Source organism: Lepisma saccharinum, chromosome 3 (genome assembly GCF_977018435.1).
Source record: "Lepisma saccharinum chromosome 3, izLepSacc3.1, whole genome shotgun sequence".
Taxonomy (NCBI): Eukaryota; Metazoa; Arthropoda; class Insecta; order Zygentoma; family Lepismatidae; genus Lepisma; species Lepisma saccharinum.
This window is the reverse complement of record NC_139231.1, coordinates 85,358,407-85,377,483: the sequence shown is the minus strand read 5'-3', so window position 1 is coordinate 85,377,483 and position 19,077 is coordinate 85,358,407. Positions and strand designations below refer to the sequence as shown.

Genomic DNA, 19,077 nt, shown 5'->3' with positions numbered 1-19,077 from the left:
TATTTTGGTTGATAATTTACTCAAAGTCTGTTTTAAATCCCCTTTATGCGCAAATGTGCAAATCAGGACTGGACCTACAATTTTGGTGGGGTCCGAACCTCTGTTCAGTGTACCTCCACCAGGGATCGAATCATGGGCCCCTTGATTACAAGGTGACAGCCTTATGACCACGCCGTCGGGAGGCCCAATATTACCTTACTCGTCGGCGTTTCGATTAGTAATCTATTGGAAGATTAACAACTTTATATGGAAAACTAAATTAAATTTAAATAATACAACTGATTTTTAATGTTCCATTGTTTACTGGATTTCTTTGATATTTTGTTGTTCCAATCCTGAACAACCATATATAAATATGTCGAAGCGAATAAATTCATATATATCCCACAAAAGTACACCCTTTAAGTTGGTTTCTTTCTGTAAGACAAAATATATTTTTGTAGCCTTGTTACTAATTAAGGAACTAATTGAATGATGTGGAGTTTACGTATAACAACAAATGTAAGAACTTAATCAGTTGACTTGAAATATACTTGACTACGGATAATGTCGAACACGCGTATACTCGTCTCTCATGTTGTTGTTGGTAACAGCATGACGTCGAAACGCAGCACTACAAATTTTGATTTAAGAATTACGTGAAATTGGATATATAAAATTTTCCTTTTAAGAGATCAACAATAACATATGGTCACCAATACCATTATATGTACCTACAGTAAAAGTAAAGCACGAATAGCAGACAAATGTAAGTATGAATACCTACCTCATCGCTCATTATTAATATAAAACCAAAAACAGTACACCGGCCTCCGTTACGGAGTGGTTAGCACATCGCGTTACGACGCCAGGGGTCCCGGGTTCGAATCCCGGCTTGGGCATGGATGTTTGTGAGTGTCCATTCATCAATTTCATCATATCTACACTCATCCCCATCTTCGCAAATTAGCCAAAAGTAGCACAGAAAAGCAAAGTAAAATATAGCAACTCAATCAATCAATCAATGAAAAACATTACCTAATAGAAACCACCTCAAGAATTCTCCAATTTATTTATATTCAGATACAACATATAATACTGTGTGTGTGTGTGTGTGTGTGTGTGTGTGTGTAAATTAAGATCCTCCTCTTCCCTCTCCCCAACCATTTTTAAATGATTTCACACACTGAACATTACAACTTCATTTTTGAAAAGTTCCTAATGCCTAGTCTTGTGTTTCCAAGTTGTACTCGTGCACAGGAACCGAGAGCGACTAGAAGCGTTCATCCATTTGGCTACAAGTCGAGCCGAATCCACGGCACCAGGCCCCTCTTTTCTCCTGGCCAGCTGCCCACAAGAAGCCAACGTGAGGGGAGTGAATGAAGGCGAGAGACATGTTAGCCATGCACTGGACCCGCGAAGACGCCTCACGCTCGCAAGGCTTTGGCGGCGAGGAACGAGCTTCCTCGTAACAGTCGCTGGACTGTGCATAAAGGGTTCATATGGTTGCACAGTGATTTCCGCCAACTCATCTAACTGCGCCTACCGATTCGGGGCTCGCAGTAGCAGAGTTGCTCTGAGAATATGCTGCATACCTAGCGAGAAATTACAGCCAGCAGCAAATGTGCTCGCACGACAAAAAGGCCACAGGCTGTTTTCGTTCAATTTGATTTGAGTTTTGTTGTTTAGCGTCACCTTTCTGCCACTTTCGACTAATCGCGACGATGAGATTGATGTGATTAAATTGATGACACAAAAATCGGTCAGGCCGTCATTCGAACCCACAACACTGCTTAGCGTCGTAGCGCTCTGTGTTAACCACTCTACCACGAAGGTCGACACCACTGTTTGACTTTAATTTAAGGCTACTATAATATGAAATAGGGACTTTTTTGGAAACACACAGACAGACATAATTGGTTATAGGGAGCCTCCTCCGAAGAAAGAGAAAAGGTAACTGAGAGTATTGTAATAAGTGTCTAACGATGAGTCTCGGGGGAAAGTAAAAAAATGCATTCATAGAATTGTATCAAAAAGTCCCCATCGCTATCCTATTTCATTCCTTCTTTCCTCTTAATCTGCCGTAGATTGCTAACTAACTCTCTAGCCTTCTTAAACCCGAAGGTTCATGGCTGCAGCAACACAGGCCTTCCATCTGTCCCTATCCTAAGCAAGATCTACGTATATACTCTTTTCCATCCCTACCGATTTCCTTTAGGTCCATCTCGACATTATCCCTCCATCTTCGTCTTGGTCTTCCTACTGGTCTCTTACCATCAGGTTTCCCAACAAGAATCCTGCAAACTCTTCTTTCCTCTCCCATTCGTGCCACATGGCCTGCCCACCTACGTAAGTCTTCTTGATTTAATCATACTAATAATATCTGGACATGAATACGAATTATGCAGTTCTAATTATGTAACCTTCTCCGCTCACCTGTCTCCTCATCCCTTTTACATCCACATATTTTCCTAAAGATTGTTTTGCTCTATTTCTCTTGTGGGGAGACTAACCTGCCTTAGCTCGACCTGTTACTTGTCTTCGTTACTTCCCCAGGCAAAATAAGATGCATTACACTTCAATAATTAACAAAAATGGTTCAATCGAATTAAAGACATAGAATAACTACCTTATTATTTACCATGGATATTAGGGATATAATAATAACAAATGTCCACCGAAAACTAAGCGTTGGCTAGTCACCAAACGAATCAAGAAAAAATGCGTGGACTTATCTATGTATTTCGATGAAAGCAAATGGTTGATCTGTGACTATTTGACTAGCCCCGCCACTCTACCGGCACCGAGGAACCTTCCAAAGGTCTCCTCCGCTTGCCCAAAAAAACGTAAAAATGCCAACCCCCGTTACTCAATCGTCACGAATGGGAGAGGAAAGAGTTTACAGGATTCTTGTTGGTAAACCTGATGGTAAGAGACCTGTAGGAAGGCCAAGACTAAGATGGAGGGATAACGTTGAAATGGACCTAAAGGAAATCGGTAGGGATGGAAAGGAGTATATAGATCTTGCTCAAGATAGGGACAGATGGAAGGCCTGTGTTGCTGCAGCCATGAACCTTCAAGTTTAAGAAGGCTAGAGAGTTAGTTAGTTAGGAGAATGAGAGAAAGGGAAAGAAAAAGGTAAAGCCAGACCGAGAGAGAAAGAGAGATGGAACGAGAGGACAACCATAAGTGAGATGCGTAAAGAGAGAAAAGAAGATACAATATATACACGCAGAGAGAGAGAGGGGGGGAAGAAGGAAAGAGAGAAAGAAATGATAAATTTAAAAGAGAACAGGCAGAAAGAGAGGGACGTGGGATGGAAATAACAGAACATCGACAGGGAGAAACAATAAAGAAGAAAACGACAGAGAATGGGCGGATAAACATGCAAAAAGAAATCGCCAAAAAGGGAGGAAGTAAACACGAACGGATAGGTACTAAAACTGAAAAAAGGAAAGCTAGAAGAAAGATACAAGAAAAGTTACATATAAAAGGGAGGGAGGGAGGAGAAGTAGGCAATTTTTCCTTATTCCAACTGAGGTCAAGCGACTCTTTTTCCTCCTTGATACTTCCTGGGAACATCTATGAGTTCGTATGATGAACACCATAACAAACCAAGTGGAAGAGTACCGGAACCTTTCTTCCCAGAAAAGAATACTAACATATGCGTGTGAGTTAGGAAAGTGTAGTTTCTCATTTGAGTGATCATTAAAAGAGGTAAATACGTTTTTATATTGTGAACACTAGCGAATAACACAAGACTATCCTGCATAATAACAGCCACTATAACCTGATTTGCAATCTGTTTACGTATACATAAGTGCTTGTAGCTTAAGACCAGCCTCCGTGGTGGAGTGATCATCTTAACGTGCTAAGAAGTCAGATGCCCCAGTTTCGAACCCTGGCGTTGGAAGGCATGGGTGTATCATCTATTGCTCATCCTTATCGTCGCAATTAATCCACAAAGAAGAGAAGAACGTAAAATAACTTAAATATAAAGACAAATAAATTATAGTCGCTAAAATTAACGTTGTGTTTGGAAAATTACTTCTACGGGTCTTTACAAAACTATCATGTTTCTTTATAGAATACGATATGTTAAAATGTTTTCAAGATAATCTCGTTGCTTTGTTTCAGTTACACTTAACGTATGTATAAATTTGCAAATTTTGTAGGTTTTTTTTTTCTTCTCCAGAGTAGAGCTCGGCGAATGTGCGTTGTGTGTTCACGCTCCGACAGTCACCTCCCCCCCCCCTTTCCTCTCCATCATCACTTCGCATCACATGACAGAGTTCGCGACTCAAGGTCTGTCTGCACTGCCTCCCCCTTTCGGAACAAAGAGGGGGAGGGGCGAAGCAAAAAGGCTATGGGGACGGTCGGCTACAGCATTGTGCGTCCTCCCAAGGTTAGGTTGAAAACATACCGTGCATGCGAGAGAAGGGTTCATCTTCCCTAACGATCTCTGGAGCGTATTGATTTGTCTTCTTTCGCGTCACTTTTCTTCCATTTTTTTTATTAATCGCAGCAATGACAAGTGGTGATTAGTTGAACGTGATAACGGAGAATCACACACTCACACACACATGTAGGTACAGAACACAAACCCCACAAATGATTGTGCGGACCATAGGTCCAGGCGCCAGTCTCTCGTTCGTCTACAAGAATGAAAGCTTATTTAATACGAAATTCCAATCTTACAAGCTCTTTTCTCAACCCCTTTCTACGTAAAATTTTACAAAATTGTCTTGCATACGGAAAGCGGACCTGTAATTTTTTACTACACAGCAATTGAATAGCAGTTAGATGTGAACGCTGAGAATTTTTTACGAATTTAATAATTTGCAAAATAAAGGTAGATTATGCAGAACTGTAAAGATCGGATTCTACGTTCATCAGTGTTATTTATATATTTTTGTTTTTCTATTATTTGAAATGTTCTTAAAGATGAAAGCAATATTCTGAATTAACAAGGATCGATTCTGTCAGAAAACTAAATATTAAGCTTTTATAATGCGTTGTGTTAAATGTTGTAAATAGATTATACTGGTCCAACTCTGTGGTGTCTCGGAAGCTGGTGTGAGGCCCGTAGTATCTCGGAAGTCCAAGAAGGACAGTATTCCATTGGTCAGTCACCTGTCATAAACAACCGCAACCTCAAATGTGGTTCCTACTTTTTTCATTGCTGATGTTAAATATGCGCTCGAGCTTTGGCGTGAGCCAGCACGTTTCGAAGAACCGCTGTGATAGTAAAAATTCAGAAAATTTGTATTTTTATAGAATTCTTTGCTGAGCATTCAAGCAAATCTTTGAGGTTTGCTTTCACTGTTGTTTAGATGTAGTTATAGTTTTGTGGCACCGTAAGCCTGTTTTCTGTCACATATATGTACGAGTAGACAAGAGCGAAACCAAACTAGGAGAAGATTCAGTTGAATGCTCCAGAAGGAATTCTATACTAGGGTAATTCGTCGGAATTTGGAATATCGTAGCAATTTTCGAAAGGAGGTGAATATTCTAAAATGACTTTGCTGGCTTAGGTCAAAGGTTCGAGGCGGAGAAAATGGAAATTTTCGTGCTTTGTCGCAGTTTAAGTTTTTGCTTTGAGGAAGATTTTCTTCACTTTCGAACTTTAATAAAGCGCCTATGACTGTTATAATGTGCCTACAAACATGTAAAATGCAATTACACGATGTTTTTTTTTTTATCGTTCAATGAGGAAACACCGGAAAACGCCAGTCTTCGCTGTTACAGTTGTTGAGAGTTTTAGTTGAGCGACTTGGGAGGCGAGGAATATTCTTAGTACGCTTAGTGGTTGTAGGTGTAGCTGACTCTGTGAACAAGCGTTGTTTGTATATTGCCCAAGGCGATGCTGTGCCCTTGTTATCTGGTGTCGGCGTCTTTTCTTCTCGCTTATTTAAATGTGTCTGCCATTATCTTCGAAGCGTAAGGCAAAAGAGCCGCGAAATTTGTTTCTGGCTAAGAAATGTTTATCAAAGGCAAACAGTCCCTCAGTAAACAAGGATGGAAAGTTTGAAACATTCTCGGAATGCCCAGGTGGCGAGTCTTGCAATTTGAAGTGCGAGTCTCTGAATAAAGACATACTTGACGTGCCATTACTCTACGCATTGCTCTGTCCCCCCTCTCTCTTGCCCTCTCCCATTCCCTCTTCTTTTATCTCTCTCTTTTTCTTCCTACCTCCCCCACCTCCCTCCCTCTTCTTCTGTCCCTGTAATGTGTTTATAACGTATATTCACAATGCAAACAACATACTTCGTAAAAATTAATATGATACATTATTGACGTGGTAATCGAGGAAACCTTGGTTTGTGAAATGTCAAATGAATGTTTTGTCCAATACAAATTTGACGTGATTCTAACAATACCTACACTATTTTCTTAAATGATCTAGGTAACCAGTGCAACATATAGTGGTGCAAGATCCTCAACAGCTAATGTTTGAAAGAGAATACAGATCTGGAGTTTATTTTTAAGTTCACAGAAATAGAGACTGGGTCTGCAGTTTTAAAGTGGGATTCGAACAACTATGTTCCTCCAACGGGTATCGAACCTGTGACCCCTTAACTACCAGGCAACGACGTTTACACTACGCTATCGAGCAAGACACAAAAAACTACTCTTTCTATAGTATTCATCAAAATGTAGATAAGATGACCATATTATTATTTCATGCATTTTTGTTGCATGTTAAAGGTGTCGTTGTTATCGTTGGTTTCTTGCCAGATTTTTTCCGCTTGTAAAATTCTTAAGCATTGGAAACTACAGAGAAAAGTCATAAAACCAAATATTATGTTATGCAGGAGGACACAGAAAGACAGTGAACAAGAAATGAAAGTGTGATGTAATCGAAAAGTTCAATGTTGCATTTTAATATAATGGGCGAAAACGGAGATTACTGATTAATGTAAACAGCATTAAAACTGCCACTCTTCTGAAGTAATGTCGACGTTCACTGTGGTAGTGTTCTGCTTGGGTTTTCGAGATGCGTGTTCACTTGGCTTTAATTGCTCCGCTTTCACGATTTTCACTAACTTTTCGACAGAGGAGGATGAAATTATTTAATGTTTGAGGAAGCTGTTTTCTAAAAGAAATAACAACACTCAAAAGGCATGCTCTCCCCCTTCTTCCTTCCCCCCACCCACTTTCGGCTTGGCGAGGTGCGCGATTCCATCTTTTCGCTTCGCAGAATCGGGGACGTGGTGACGTCACAGCATCCGGGGAAATTCGCTGTGATGTAATGCGAGCAGGAGAGGAGAGGTGCGGGGGTGGAGTGGCGGGGCCAAGATGTAAGTCGGAGGGAGGGGATTCAGGGGTGCCAACTCTTACGAAAAGGTCTTTCTCCTGGTGATATTTTTGCATGGCTAGAATCGCGGAACAAAGCAAGCCGCTTTCCGTTTAACTATTACTTAATTTTAACGTAAAGCAAACCTTTAGGAAAATATTTCCGAAAGTGGATTTTTTTTAAAAAAATATTGGCATACTCATGATTTTCGAAAACGACTGATATAACTTCGTTTTTATCATGTACGTGCTGTATTTTCCCATCTTTCTGTTTTTCCAACATTTTATTTATTTAGAAATATGACTCCCAATGGAGAACTACAACCGCTATGAACACCAGAGTAGCCCAAGTAGCTCTGTATGCTTTGGTGCGAATGGTACTTGATTCGATTCCCTGTGGGAGCTCCACAATTACGGTGCTGACCCATCATCGGGAAGACAATTGGGGAATTTAACACTTTGAAGAAGTAAAAAACCAGACAACAGATGAAATTGGACTCGATGCGCTGACAACGCGCTTCCAAATGAAAACCGCTTGGCAGATCTTGGCCCTCAAGCAGCTCTTTCCTCCCGGATAAAAAATATCATTCCACAAAGGAGATAAAATTTATGCCAAATAACTATTTGAAACCATTTACGGAATTGTAACCCTAAAGATAGATTTAATTTATAATATTTGTAATGTAAGAAACACATCAGAATTTCCCCTTCTTCCCTCCCCCAAGAAGGATAAATTTCTTTCTAAGGTGAACAAAATAACTTCTCCATTTACACCTGCTTGTACCATGCGTTCGAAGTTTTGTATCACGAGTAGGGTAAGTTCTTTCCATCTCACCGTCAAGTTCCCTCATGTTCTACGGAGGCACTGACAGTTCGCGCACGTGGAAGGATCTCGGTTCCATTCCGAGGACGAGGCCTTAAGGTGCCACTGGATATTTGACCTGTCTCAGCAAAGGCGTTTATGAAAATTTCCCTCGTTTTCAGAAACCATTGCCCTATTGTAAATTCTCAAGAAAATCTGCTTAGAATTTCTACTAGAGTGTTCCATGTGAATTTTCATGTTGCGCGATATTTGAAATAGAAAACAGGCTTACAGTGCGACGAGGCTATTAAATATATGTGTACAACAGCGAAAGTAAAGCATATGAGCATTTATTTGAAGGCTCTAGAATAAATTCTAAATAGATGTAGTTTCAGACTTCGGAATATAGTAACAGTTTTCCAAAACCACAAGAAATTTTGAAATGCCTTTACAGAGACAGGTAGGTCCAATGACACCCAGTCCTGTGTGTGCTTAAAAAGGACTTATAAAAAAATATTAAAAGTTATGGCATTAATGAAATTACATGTTACACTCCAAGCACGAATTTGTTCAAATTGTCTTTTTTTGGGGGGGGGGGGTTAACGATAAATGATAATATGCGGCCATTACTAGTTTTTCTTTTGAATTTATAAACAAATGTACACGTATTCTAAGCAAAATGGCACTGGCAAGATCGTCTATTTGAATTAGTGGCCAAACAAGCCTGTCTCTTCGTGACACCTTTCTGAGTTAGGCAATTTTTCATGTGGGTAATGGGACCTTTTACAGAGACTGAACTGATGCGGATGACATTGCGTTGATGTCGTGCAGTGGCGAAAGGAAATAAAATGTCCTTGTAATATTTTCCCCTCGAAGTCTACAACCTTGCCTGATGCCACAAACAACACATCCATCGCCGCTGATGCTCTGAACAACAACAATGGCCCCCGCAAAGCCTCTTCCAGAGACAAAAGATTCGCGGCGCTTCCTATTGTTTGCGATGGCTGAACCGCTTAATTGCTTAATCATAAATTCAGGGAAAATAAAAGAACAGTTTCTGATTGTTGGCTCGGCTACTTTTTACGCCAAACAAGAACTTTGTTAATTGCGGCGTTTGCTTTGGATTAGGAAGATCTCGGATTGGGGATTCCTTTGTTTGGGAAGAAGTAGGTCGTTTGGCGATTCTTTATATAACGCCACGCTGTTCCTGGAGTTTGGGTGGGTACAAACGGTCCAGGAAATTCATCGTTTTTGTTTACTTACTTCCAATTTAAAATGTATCTCCTGTGTATCAATTGCGTCACGTATTCGTTCTCAAAGTTTCGCCGTAATAGGGTGAAACGTGCGCCATGTTGAAACGTGTCTATTTTGCTCGAATATAAGTTTCAATTAGTATTTCTTAGTTTTAAAATCAGATAAAAATGCATCATATTTATATTTTATGCTTGTCAAATGCATCGATTGATACATGAAATTGGGTGGTTTCTTTGTTCATGCTTCATCGAAGGCGAAAATGAAGTGTTGTGTTGCATCAGGAGACATCCTGGAATACATTTTTATTTATGCATTTCATTTCATTGTCAGATCAAATGTCTGGTTTAAATTTAATTACTTTTTGGTGTTATTCTTTGTAATTTGGTGATACAGATCTGAAAAATATTCTCTCAAGCAGCAAGTAGAAAATGATTAACATTAAAATATAACATTACATTATTTACTACATTCTAAACATCAAAATGGACTAATTATATTTTTGAATTCAAAATAACTTAGTTTACTTTTCTATGGATAGGTTTTTCAATTTCGCCTAAATGTAATGCATGATGGTTTCCAGTTGCTATAAACGTTTTAGCTAAAAAGCTCTAAATTTATAGCAGTTATCGTGGTCACAAAATTGCTGAATTGGTAGCCAAATTCAACCAATAAAAGTACACGAAGCTCCTATGGAACCTGGAATCGAATTTTAACAATTCACATCTAATTATATGGCTTCTAATAACTGCTAGAATATGTACCAAGTAACAGGCAGACAACGCGATACCGGTAAAATGGAAAGGCAAAATTTGCAAATTGACCATGCCTGTGACAACCATATTTTTGAAAAACTTGTCTGCTTACTAAAAAGTGGGATGGTTACAACTCTGAGAATACATTTCTATGATCTCCAAGGAACCCGCCCTTCGTGGTTTGTGCTCCGAGATTGTCCCGAAATTGTGGTGTTGTGCGGGTTCTACAGATGTTTTTTGGAAATTCATTGGCCTGGCATGTATGTTAAATTCCCCTTCGTCATTTTCACCTTCTAATAATTCATTCTCATTCACGCGAAAAAGTGGCGTAAATGCAAGAAGTTGCTGGAAGGCACCAATGCGCCTTGATTTCTGCAACCCAATTCACGTTTGTGTAAGGCGAGGTTGCGTATACCCCTAGTTAAAGACCTCATGCAGGACCGTGATGGCTGGGAATACTGTCAATGTCGGAGTGAGGTTGCAAATCTCATCTTCCTAATTGCGCCCCCACTTAGTTGCAATTTGAAAAATGGACTTTATAGGGTTGTATTAGGGTCGTATTTAAATTTTCTCGGGGGTAAGTAAAGTGAGTACACGAAGGTGAATATTTCAATAATAAATTTAATTATATATGTCCTAATTGCTTCGTGCGAAGTCGGGATAATTCTTTCGTTAAACAGGCGAAGGACAAAATTCGCGACTGGAGAAGACTACTGAGCAGAGAAGTTTAAACATTTTTGTATTTTCAACACCACTAAATAATGTTTTGTCTTTATTAATATAAAAAAATATATGTCGCCCGTATTACAAAATTACGGTTGTTAATGTGAGGTTTTGAATTTTGCACCCGTCTCGTCTCGTGAATGAAGAAGCCTGTTTCGATCTCGATCTCGAAACTTTAGTTTCACTCTTTTCCCCTGTCCAAAAATAATATGAATATTTAGTGAAGCTACATACAGGGTGGGCCCAAAGTCGCTTTCCCCAAAACAAGTATTGTTCATTTATTGGGGAAAGCGACTTTGTGCTCACCCTGTATATTAATAATAATAATTCTATAATTCTTTGATAACCATTTTTTACTATTTTTTCTAATATTTTGAAACTAGATCAAGACTTTCTCTTCGAGACCGAGACTAGAGTTTAGGTATCGAGACGCATTCATGGTTCAGTTGATTCTGTTTTCTATTATTCTAAGATCGTATATTTTTGTTTTAGAAAATTATTGAACTAGAAGATCGCGCACGACCATAATATTTCAGTGCAATGATCAGAAGTACCGTATCTTAATTGATGCTCTTATTCCTTTCTTCCAGACCCCAGGCAGTGGAGTGAGACCCACGTGACCCACTGGCTGTGCTGGGCCATCCGAGAATTCTCCCTGGAAGGGGTTACGCCGCAGCAGTTCCACATGAAGGGCAAAGACATTTGCGCCATGGGCAAGGAGGCCTTCCTGTCGAGGGCTCCGCCCTTCATGGGAGATATCTTGTGGGAGCACCTGGAAATATTACAAAAAGGTGAGCGCCACTGTTCTTAGGGCATGTATTTTTATTCTGACTTGTGAGAAGTTGTCTATGATCAGCCCAACCACATATTAGTATTTATTGTGCAGTTGTTTTCACTCAGCTCCCCCCATTCTTTCGGAAAGGGGGTGGGGGACACTTTCCAGTAATGCATTAAAATATCGGTTCCTAAGGCCACACTTGACCTTTAGCCAACGTCAGCCAATTCGCTTTCGAAATTTCCTCTTCTTTCGAAGAACCACTATGATATTTGATACGATAAGAAATTACACCTGCTTAAAATCCCTTCTGGAGCGTTCACGTGAATCTTCTTGTGGTTTGCTCTCTCTGTTGTCTGGATAGATATTTGCAATAGTTTTCGTGTCTGCGTAAGCCTATTTTCCATCATAGGTATCTAGACAACAGCGAAAGCAAACCACATGAAGATTCACGTGAACGATCCAGAAGGAATTTTAAGCAGGTGTAATTGCTCAAACTGTGAAATATCATAGCGGTTTTTCAAGAGGAGAGGAATTTTCGAAAACTGCTTCGCTGGCGTCGGCCAAAGACCGCATTGCTCCTCCAAGGGGTTCACGAAGGCTTGAAGAAATGTTAACGAGCTTTTATGCTTGTTGCGAAGTTTCGAGGAAAATAGACTAGGTATTTAATTAAGACAAGCGACTGGAAGTAAGAGAAATATGCATGTATACAGTAGTCCAGTCGGTAAGACGTATGCTTCCACGCGGGAGACCCAGGTTCGATTCTCGGAGTGAATGATTTCAGGTGGGAATTTTGCCAATAATGTCCCTGCATGGAGCTGCTCCGACGTTCACGAAGCTCCAAGTAGAGGCGGGCAACCCGGGAAGGAGGAAAGGCATCCGGAGCGTTATGCTGATCATATCACCTCCCCAAATAGCAGAGATTGTGAATGTGTGGGGCCATACCTCCACATCCCCCATATACCATCACGGCATTTTGCAATGTGTAGGGGGATAAATTTACCTTTGACCTATTTAAAAATTGATACGTTACGCAACTTGCTAGACGTAAAAGATAATATTTTTATCGGTTTTATTAAAGTGTGTTTGTATACAAAACTTCTTAATTAAAAAAAGGAAACATTATCAGGTCTTCAACAAGCGAACAAAAATTTATAATTAAAACTCCGTGGCGCAAGAGCCCTTTGAGATACAGAGCATAGCTACCAAGCGCTCTTAATTTGGGTGACGCGTGGTCTGCGCATCGAGTCCCGTCGCCACTGTTTTCCGGCTCTCATGACCGTAGTCTATTGCTATTGCTTTCAAGTAGGTTCCCCAATTGTCCTCATGAAACTTCAACACCAAAATTTTGAATCAGTCAACGAAAATATTCCAATAAAATATGGGTATTATAATAAATTGCATTATTGGCCTTTTACTTTAGGACCTCAAATATTGAGTTACGTTCTGAGGGTACGCAAAAACAAAGACAAAAAATATTTAAAGGAGGTTTCGTGATTAAGTGAAAGATTAAGAACCGCTGTACTATATCATTTGAGTGAATTATTTTAGAGCATAGATGTATCCATATTTTTGAAATTTTAGGAGGATAAACGTTATTCTACATGGCCCCACGAATCTACGAGCATATTGGGCTTTGATTTAGAAATTTGTTTTCATCAATAACTTGAATGATTATAGTCGAATGTTTTTCTTTGAAACCTACTAGATTCGGAAAATCACTTTTCCTAAGTTTGACAGTTATTATCTAACGGAGGTTCTTAACAGAACGTCTAAGTTCAACTGCAAACCTTTGCTTGATATCGCCTTTTAGTTTTAACGTCGTTGTTGTTGCTATCGGTGACTCGTTCTTGTCCTTGAACTTGGGGTTTATTTCACGTAGCAAGCCGCGAACATTGTTCTTATCAGAAATGCGGCGTGCTTTGGTACTTTGTGGAGAAAGTGAAGCATGCTTATCAACTACAAGTACCGTGAGAGGTTCACTGGAGAATGTGAAGACCTTGACACTCGCTACTTGGAAAAATGGAAGGAAGACTCTGCGTGTGGACAACTTGCTCCACGTTTTTTCTTGGTAGGGTTTCGTCTTTCCCCTCGAAAGAAGGCGTCTAGTAAATGGATGGAATATGACAGTAGAATTCCTGTCATTATATACTGTATGTATGGGTCCGTACACACTCGGGCGTGTATATGGAAACAATGATGCCGCTTCGGTGCTCGAACGCGTTAGCAGTCCACTCACGATGTCGCCACCGAAGATCCCAGGTTCGAGTCCTGACATGAGTGTTTCTTTGCGAGTGTTCCTTCAGTTTCGTATAAATCATCCTCATCGTCGCTATTAATGAAAATGTGAAGAAGGGCGACGCGAAATAAGATAAATATGCATGTAGCTACGGTCCAGTTGGTAGGTCTTATGACTGCCACTATAGAGAGACAAATTTGATTCCCGAAGTGGGTGATTTCGGGAAGCGATTTTTCTGTCGATGTTCTTGCATAAACTGCTGTCCTGGCCCTAACGAAATTTTTCATGAAGGGCTGTATAACCCTTGAGAGAAGGGCTGTAAAAGCAGCCGGATCGTGAATGTGTGTTGCCTTACCTCCACATGCTGTCCCTGTGTACTTTCCTTGGCATGGAATGCACACAGGGCAATTTTGTTTTCTTTTGTATTCAGCACCTTTATTTTTTAAATTAATTATATATGTTGACCATTGGAAGAATCTAGGCATATTCTATAAGGGCTAATAGTTATCGTTGTAATAAGGAGTTTAAGCATTTCCCATGTATACGTAGGTATAAGCCAGCTGCACTGAGAACAGGTGAAGGGAACAGGTGACAACATATTTAGTCAAACTTGAAATATGGAAAAACAAAATACGAAATTGAATTGCGTATTTGTTTTATAGTTTGACAACTTTGATTTTCATACGTTCCCATTACGTTATTGTGAACGAATCTATGCATTCCATCCCCTTTGTTCTTACAGTGTTATTACTTTGATTTAAAACAGAAGTGAGCTGTCAATTCCAGAATCGCACATCCCAATATCGAATTCGAACTATTTGCCCGAGTGGATTAAGATTTCTTTCCCTAATTCTCCCCCACCAATTGAATCTACCCATCGAAATAAAAATACAATTATCATATCCTCCATTTGCGGATGTGGCAATTTCCCTGCGTTCAACCGTTATGAGTTTTGGAAATTAGTTCACTATACTGTTAATCACAGTCCGAAAAGGGGGTGGTAGAGGGGGGATTACGTGGTGTTATGGTTCAATCCATGCAACTTGCCGCATGAATTGTATCTGTAACGCTGTCGTGGTGCGCTTGCATATGTGGAATGGATGTCGTGGGCGAGGGGGAGGGACGTGGACATTTCCTGCGGCCGGAAGTTGACCAGTGGCTGCGATTGTGTTCGAGCTCTTTCTCCATCCCGCAACACCCCTCTCCACCTCTCCCAGCATCCTGTTCGACGGCGATCCCGAAATTTCTTGTCTCGCTCCAACGAGTGCGCCGGGGCTTCGCATGCTCACCTGCGAGGCCAGATGCCACGCAGGAGACTCTACCGCTGGGAGGCTGCGAGGATCTTCTGAAAGCGGTAAGCCAAAGCTCAGGGCACCTCCTTTTGCCTCCCCCGCACGGCCGGCAGAAGGGGACCCGCCCACGGTCGCACGTGCACAAACTCCCCGCACTGAAAAATCACTGCACTGTCTTCGGAACGCACCGAACGCCGTCGTCTTCTTGCTCCTGCTGGGAGAAGAATGGCCCATCCTGTTAGGAGAAGAACGTCGCCGTCCTCCTGCTCGTCCTGCCAGGAGAAGATTGACCGCGTGTCTTGCTTGTTCCTGTCCCGATTTCAAACTGCCCGATTGACGGGAAGGAAGAGTGCTTCGGTGGTCCACAGCAGGAAAAGGGATGTGGGCCTGGTTCGGGAAGTAGGATATCCTCCCTCTCTCTCTCTCTCTCCACCGATCACTGCACCTGATGTCAGCCTCTGCTATGGATCACCTTCCTCCGATTGCGTTGTCCACCGCACTTCTTAATTTTCACTTGTCGCTTCGTACAGACTGAAATAAGAACTGTGTCGATGCTCCAGCTCGTACTCTTTCATCTTTATGGAGGAGTCATTGACAAGATTTAATACCATCGTAGCAATTTTCCCGTCCCAATCAAAATACATTCCACTCCGTGACTTATTTTGATAAGTAATCGTAGCTGAAGAGTTAGTTCTAAGATTTGTGCAAATGACTTGAAAGCTAAGTAAAAAGCAATGTAGTACTTGAGAATAGCAAGAAATCAAGTGCTGATGCTCTGATCACGCGTCACAACATTCCATTTGACAAAGCTTTTTGGTTTAAAAATTAATTTAGAAAGGTATATTTTAAATAGCCTTCCAAATGTACGCAATTAAGTAGCATTTCTGTTTAATTATAACCTTCACAATAATGTTATTTCGAAATTTTCATCTAGGGAGCGACGTTAATATTTTTTGGCACTACGTGACTCTTGTTTAATAAAAGTAATTTAATGGACATAGATACGTAAGATATTTCGAACATAACTTTTTCGAGTTACTCTTTACTCGACGTTTGGTAGATTCTCCTCTTGCCACCCTCTGATTTGTGTTGAATAGGAAGAAAAACAGTCCTTGCCGCTTTGCCATCCTGTTCTCCTGTTTTGAAATTAAGTTGTTTTAATTGTTACTTCTGCTGCATAATTAACAGCTAATCGGATGTGCGGTGTGGAATTGTAAAGTTCATGTGTAGCACATGAAGTACCTGGAACAAATTCCAAAACGCAAAGTGTGATGCGTGATTCCTGCGTAGAAAATGATAACGCAAAAATTGCTGCCCACCTATCAACATTTGCCACGTCATTCTGCTTTCATTTGTGTTTACGTGATTCGATGCTCGCGTGGAGATTTCATGTAACGGGTAGGGGGCTTGAACTTTTATTGTCCCATCGCAACCTATTTTATTTTGTTTGCAAGTTGGTGTTATTTTTCGCGATTTAATGTAAAAAAGAACAAATCGGTATTGTGTTATTTCTTGGGTTACGAGTTTTCACATTGAATAAAAAATAAAAGCCAACCTCCATGACTTAAGTGCTTAGTACAGCGCGCTACAACGTCAGGAGTGCCGGATTCGAATCCTTGACTGGTCATGTGTGCTATTTGCAAGTGTCTTTCCATCAGTTTCATCATACCATCACTCATCCTCATCGTCGCGATTAGCCAAAACTGGCGGAAAAGCATCGCTAAATAACAAAAATCGAATCGAATCAAAATCACAGTGAATAAATTCGTGTGACGTTAGGCAAGTCTGTAAATATTATAACAACAAAATACATTTTACGTTTTCCTCAGTAAGAAATGAACATGAACGGCAGCTACTTCCACGTTTACTTCGAAAAGAGTGTGTCCTAAACAATCTTTCAGGATCTACGTTTGATACGAGCAATAATACTTCTTGAAACTACCCAGCGTTTACACTTTACCTTATTCTTCTAAGTGTCCACGTCTAACATTACAGCGTTTCTTGTAATTAATGTCAAGCTAGAAATTTCTAAACAAATATTAAGTAGAACATGTTATGTAACGTAGGGGCTTAAACGCCAGTCGCATTTTTTATGTTTGCATTTTTAAATAAAATTAAACTATGCGCTGAGCATTCTACCTAGAAACATGATATTTTATTGTATCAGTTGAAGGTTTCTAAAATCCGCGGATGAACATTTTATGAAGTGTCGCTTATGCCCCTAAGACATAAGCGACGATAATCGAGAAGTTTTAGGTGGATTCAAGAGTTGAACCATCTACATTATTCTTTAGGTGTGACACAAGTAAAATAAAATATAAACACACATACAATTATTGTTATATGTTTAGAAATTTTACTTAAAATATATTCTTTTTATTGAGAGTGTCTAACTATTCCTATTATTGTTGGCAAGAATTTAACATCAGCATTTTATTTAGTTTTGTGTATGGTTTCTGTTGTCTTTGTTTGTGGGGGAGAACTGTTACAAAGTAAACACTAAAGTACTGGAAGACATTCTTGGAAACTCTTTAAGATGATTTTAATAATTATTTCCTTTCCGTGTTGTAGCTGACGCTAATATGAGTGGGTGTCACTGAGTGCAAAAAAAAAAATACAAATAAATGCTTCCTTGTCTGTGGAAACATAAAGTAGATTATTTCGCTTTTCACGTACATGTTCTAATTCCCATAATTTTGCTCGGGAGTTAAACATTTGCAGCTTTACGCACATAATTTTAACTTGTAATACATTATTAGTGATTCAGAGCAGTCGTCAATACAAAAAAACTGCCTTTATCGTGCAATTTCCGAAAGCAATCAAACAGATTCGGAAAAACTAGCGGCCTAAGATTGTTCAGATAGGAAACAATGTATTTTCTTAAAGAGGGATTGTGAGTTTTTCCTGAAAACAATTTGCCTCGGGCCAGCTGGTTCTGCTTACGTGGGTTTTACAACCAACTTCATTAAATACAGGAAACACGCGAAAAGTGAAACTTTTTTGTCGTACACACAAACATACACATACGTGTGCGTAAGCGCAAGAATTAAAAGCTTGAAGGAATTCACGTATAAATATTATATTCGAAGTTTAGATACACAGGCGTATTTGTTAGCGTCATTACGTATTGCGGAAAACAATACTTGTTTTTGAAGCATTGTGTGTCTTACTCAGCAGTTTTGACGATCCTTTTTTCATTATTTTGAAATGCTTTATCTTAAATTCTGGACAAATAGATCTGTTTAAAATTCCTGCTAGAGCATTTCGAATATTCTCGGATGAAATTTGAGCATCAACGATATTATCGATGCTGGATCTTAGCAAGGTTCATTCCTACCAGGTATTTTTATCGACAAGAAATTTTGTGTTCCTGTATACACTAGTGAAAGAGCTGGCAAACTCTCCGTCTATTGTAATAACTTATAATACTCTCATCATTCATCCCCATCTTCGCAAATTAGCCAAAAGTGGCACAAAAAGCGAATTAATCAATCAACCAATTACTGTATAATACCATCAAAAGTTACAACTACATTGTGTTTCAGTGCAGTTAACAGTTGAGAATGTCGTTATTGTATTTTACAATTTAATTAATCAAATGTGACGTTCAGCAAGATACCTCTGGAAGAGCACTTGGAAATCCTGCAGCGTTGATTTACAACATACAACAATCAAAAATAAAAAAAAAGAGTATCCATTTAAATTTTATTAGAACTGACATACTCACGGTTTTGTTTAAATTTACCGTCATAATCTTCAAACTAAAAATCCGAATTGTAAGAGTACGTTAAGGAAATGATAGTTATTTCGTACACTGATTCAATGTCACCCCAGTGTTCGTCTGATGTTGAGGTCATCGATCAAACCAGTGCCATTTTGAAGCAAGACGCCATCTTAAATTAATTACCGATCTTTTCAAAACTTGTTTTCTGGGGAACTAGAGGACGGACTTTAACAGATTTGGG

The 19,077-nt window shown here is 39.8% G+C and overlaps 1 protein-coding gene across 4 annotated transcripts in view; it reads left to right on the top strand.

Annotated features, from left to right (window-relative positions):
• The window catches only part of LOC145985206 (transforming protein p54/c-ets-1-like), a 266,876-nt gene that overhangs the window by 192,710 nt on the left and 55,089 nt on the right, over positions 1-19,077 (top strand). For all 4 annotated transcript variants that reach the window (XM_083118945.1, XM_083118947.1, XM_083118944.1 and 1 more), the window contains one exon: positions 11,397-11,597. In XM_083118945.1, coding sequence (XP_082975071.1) covers positions 11,397-11,597 — 201 coding nt within the window. The remainder of the gene's footprint in view (positions 1-11,396; positions 11,598-19,077) is intronic.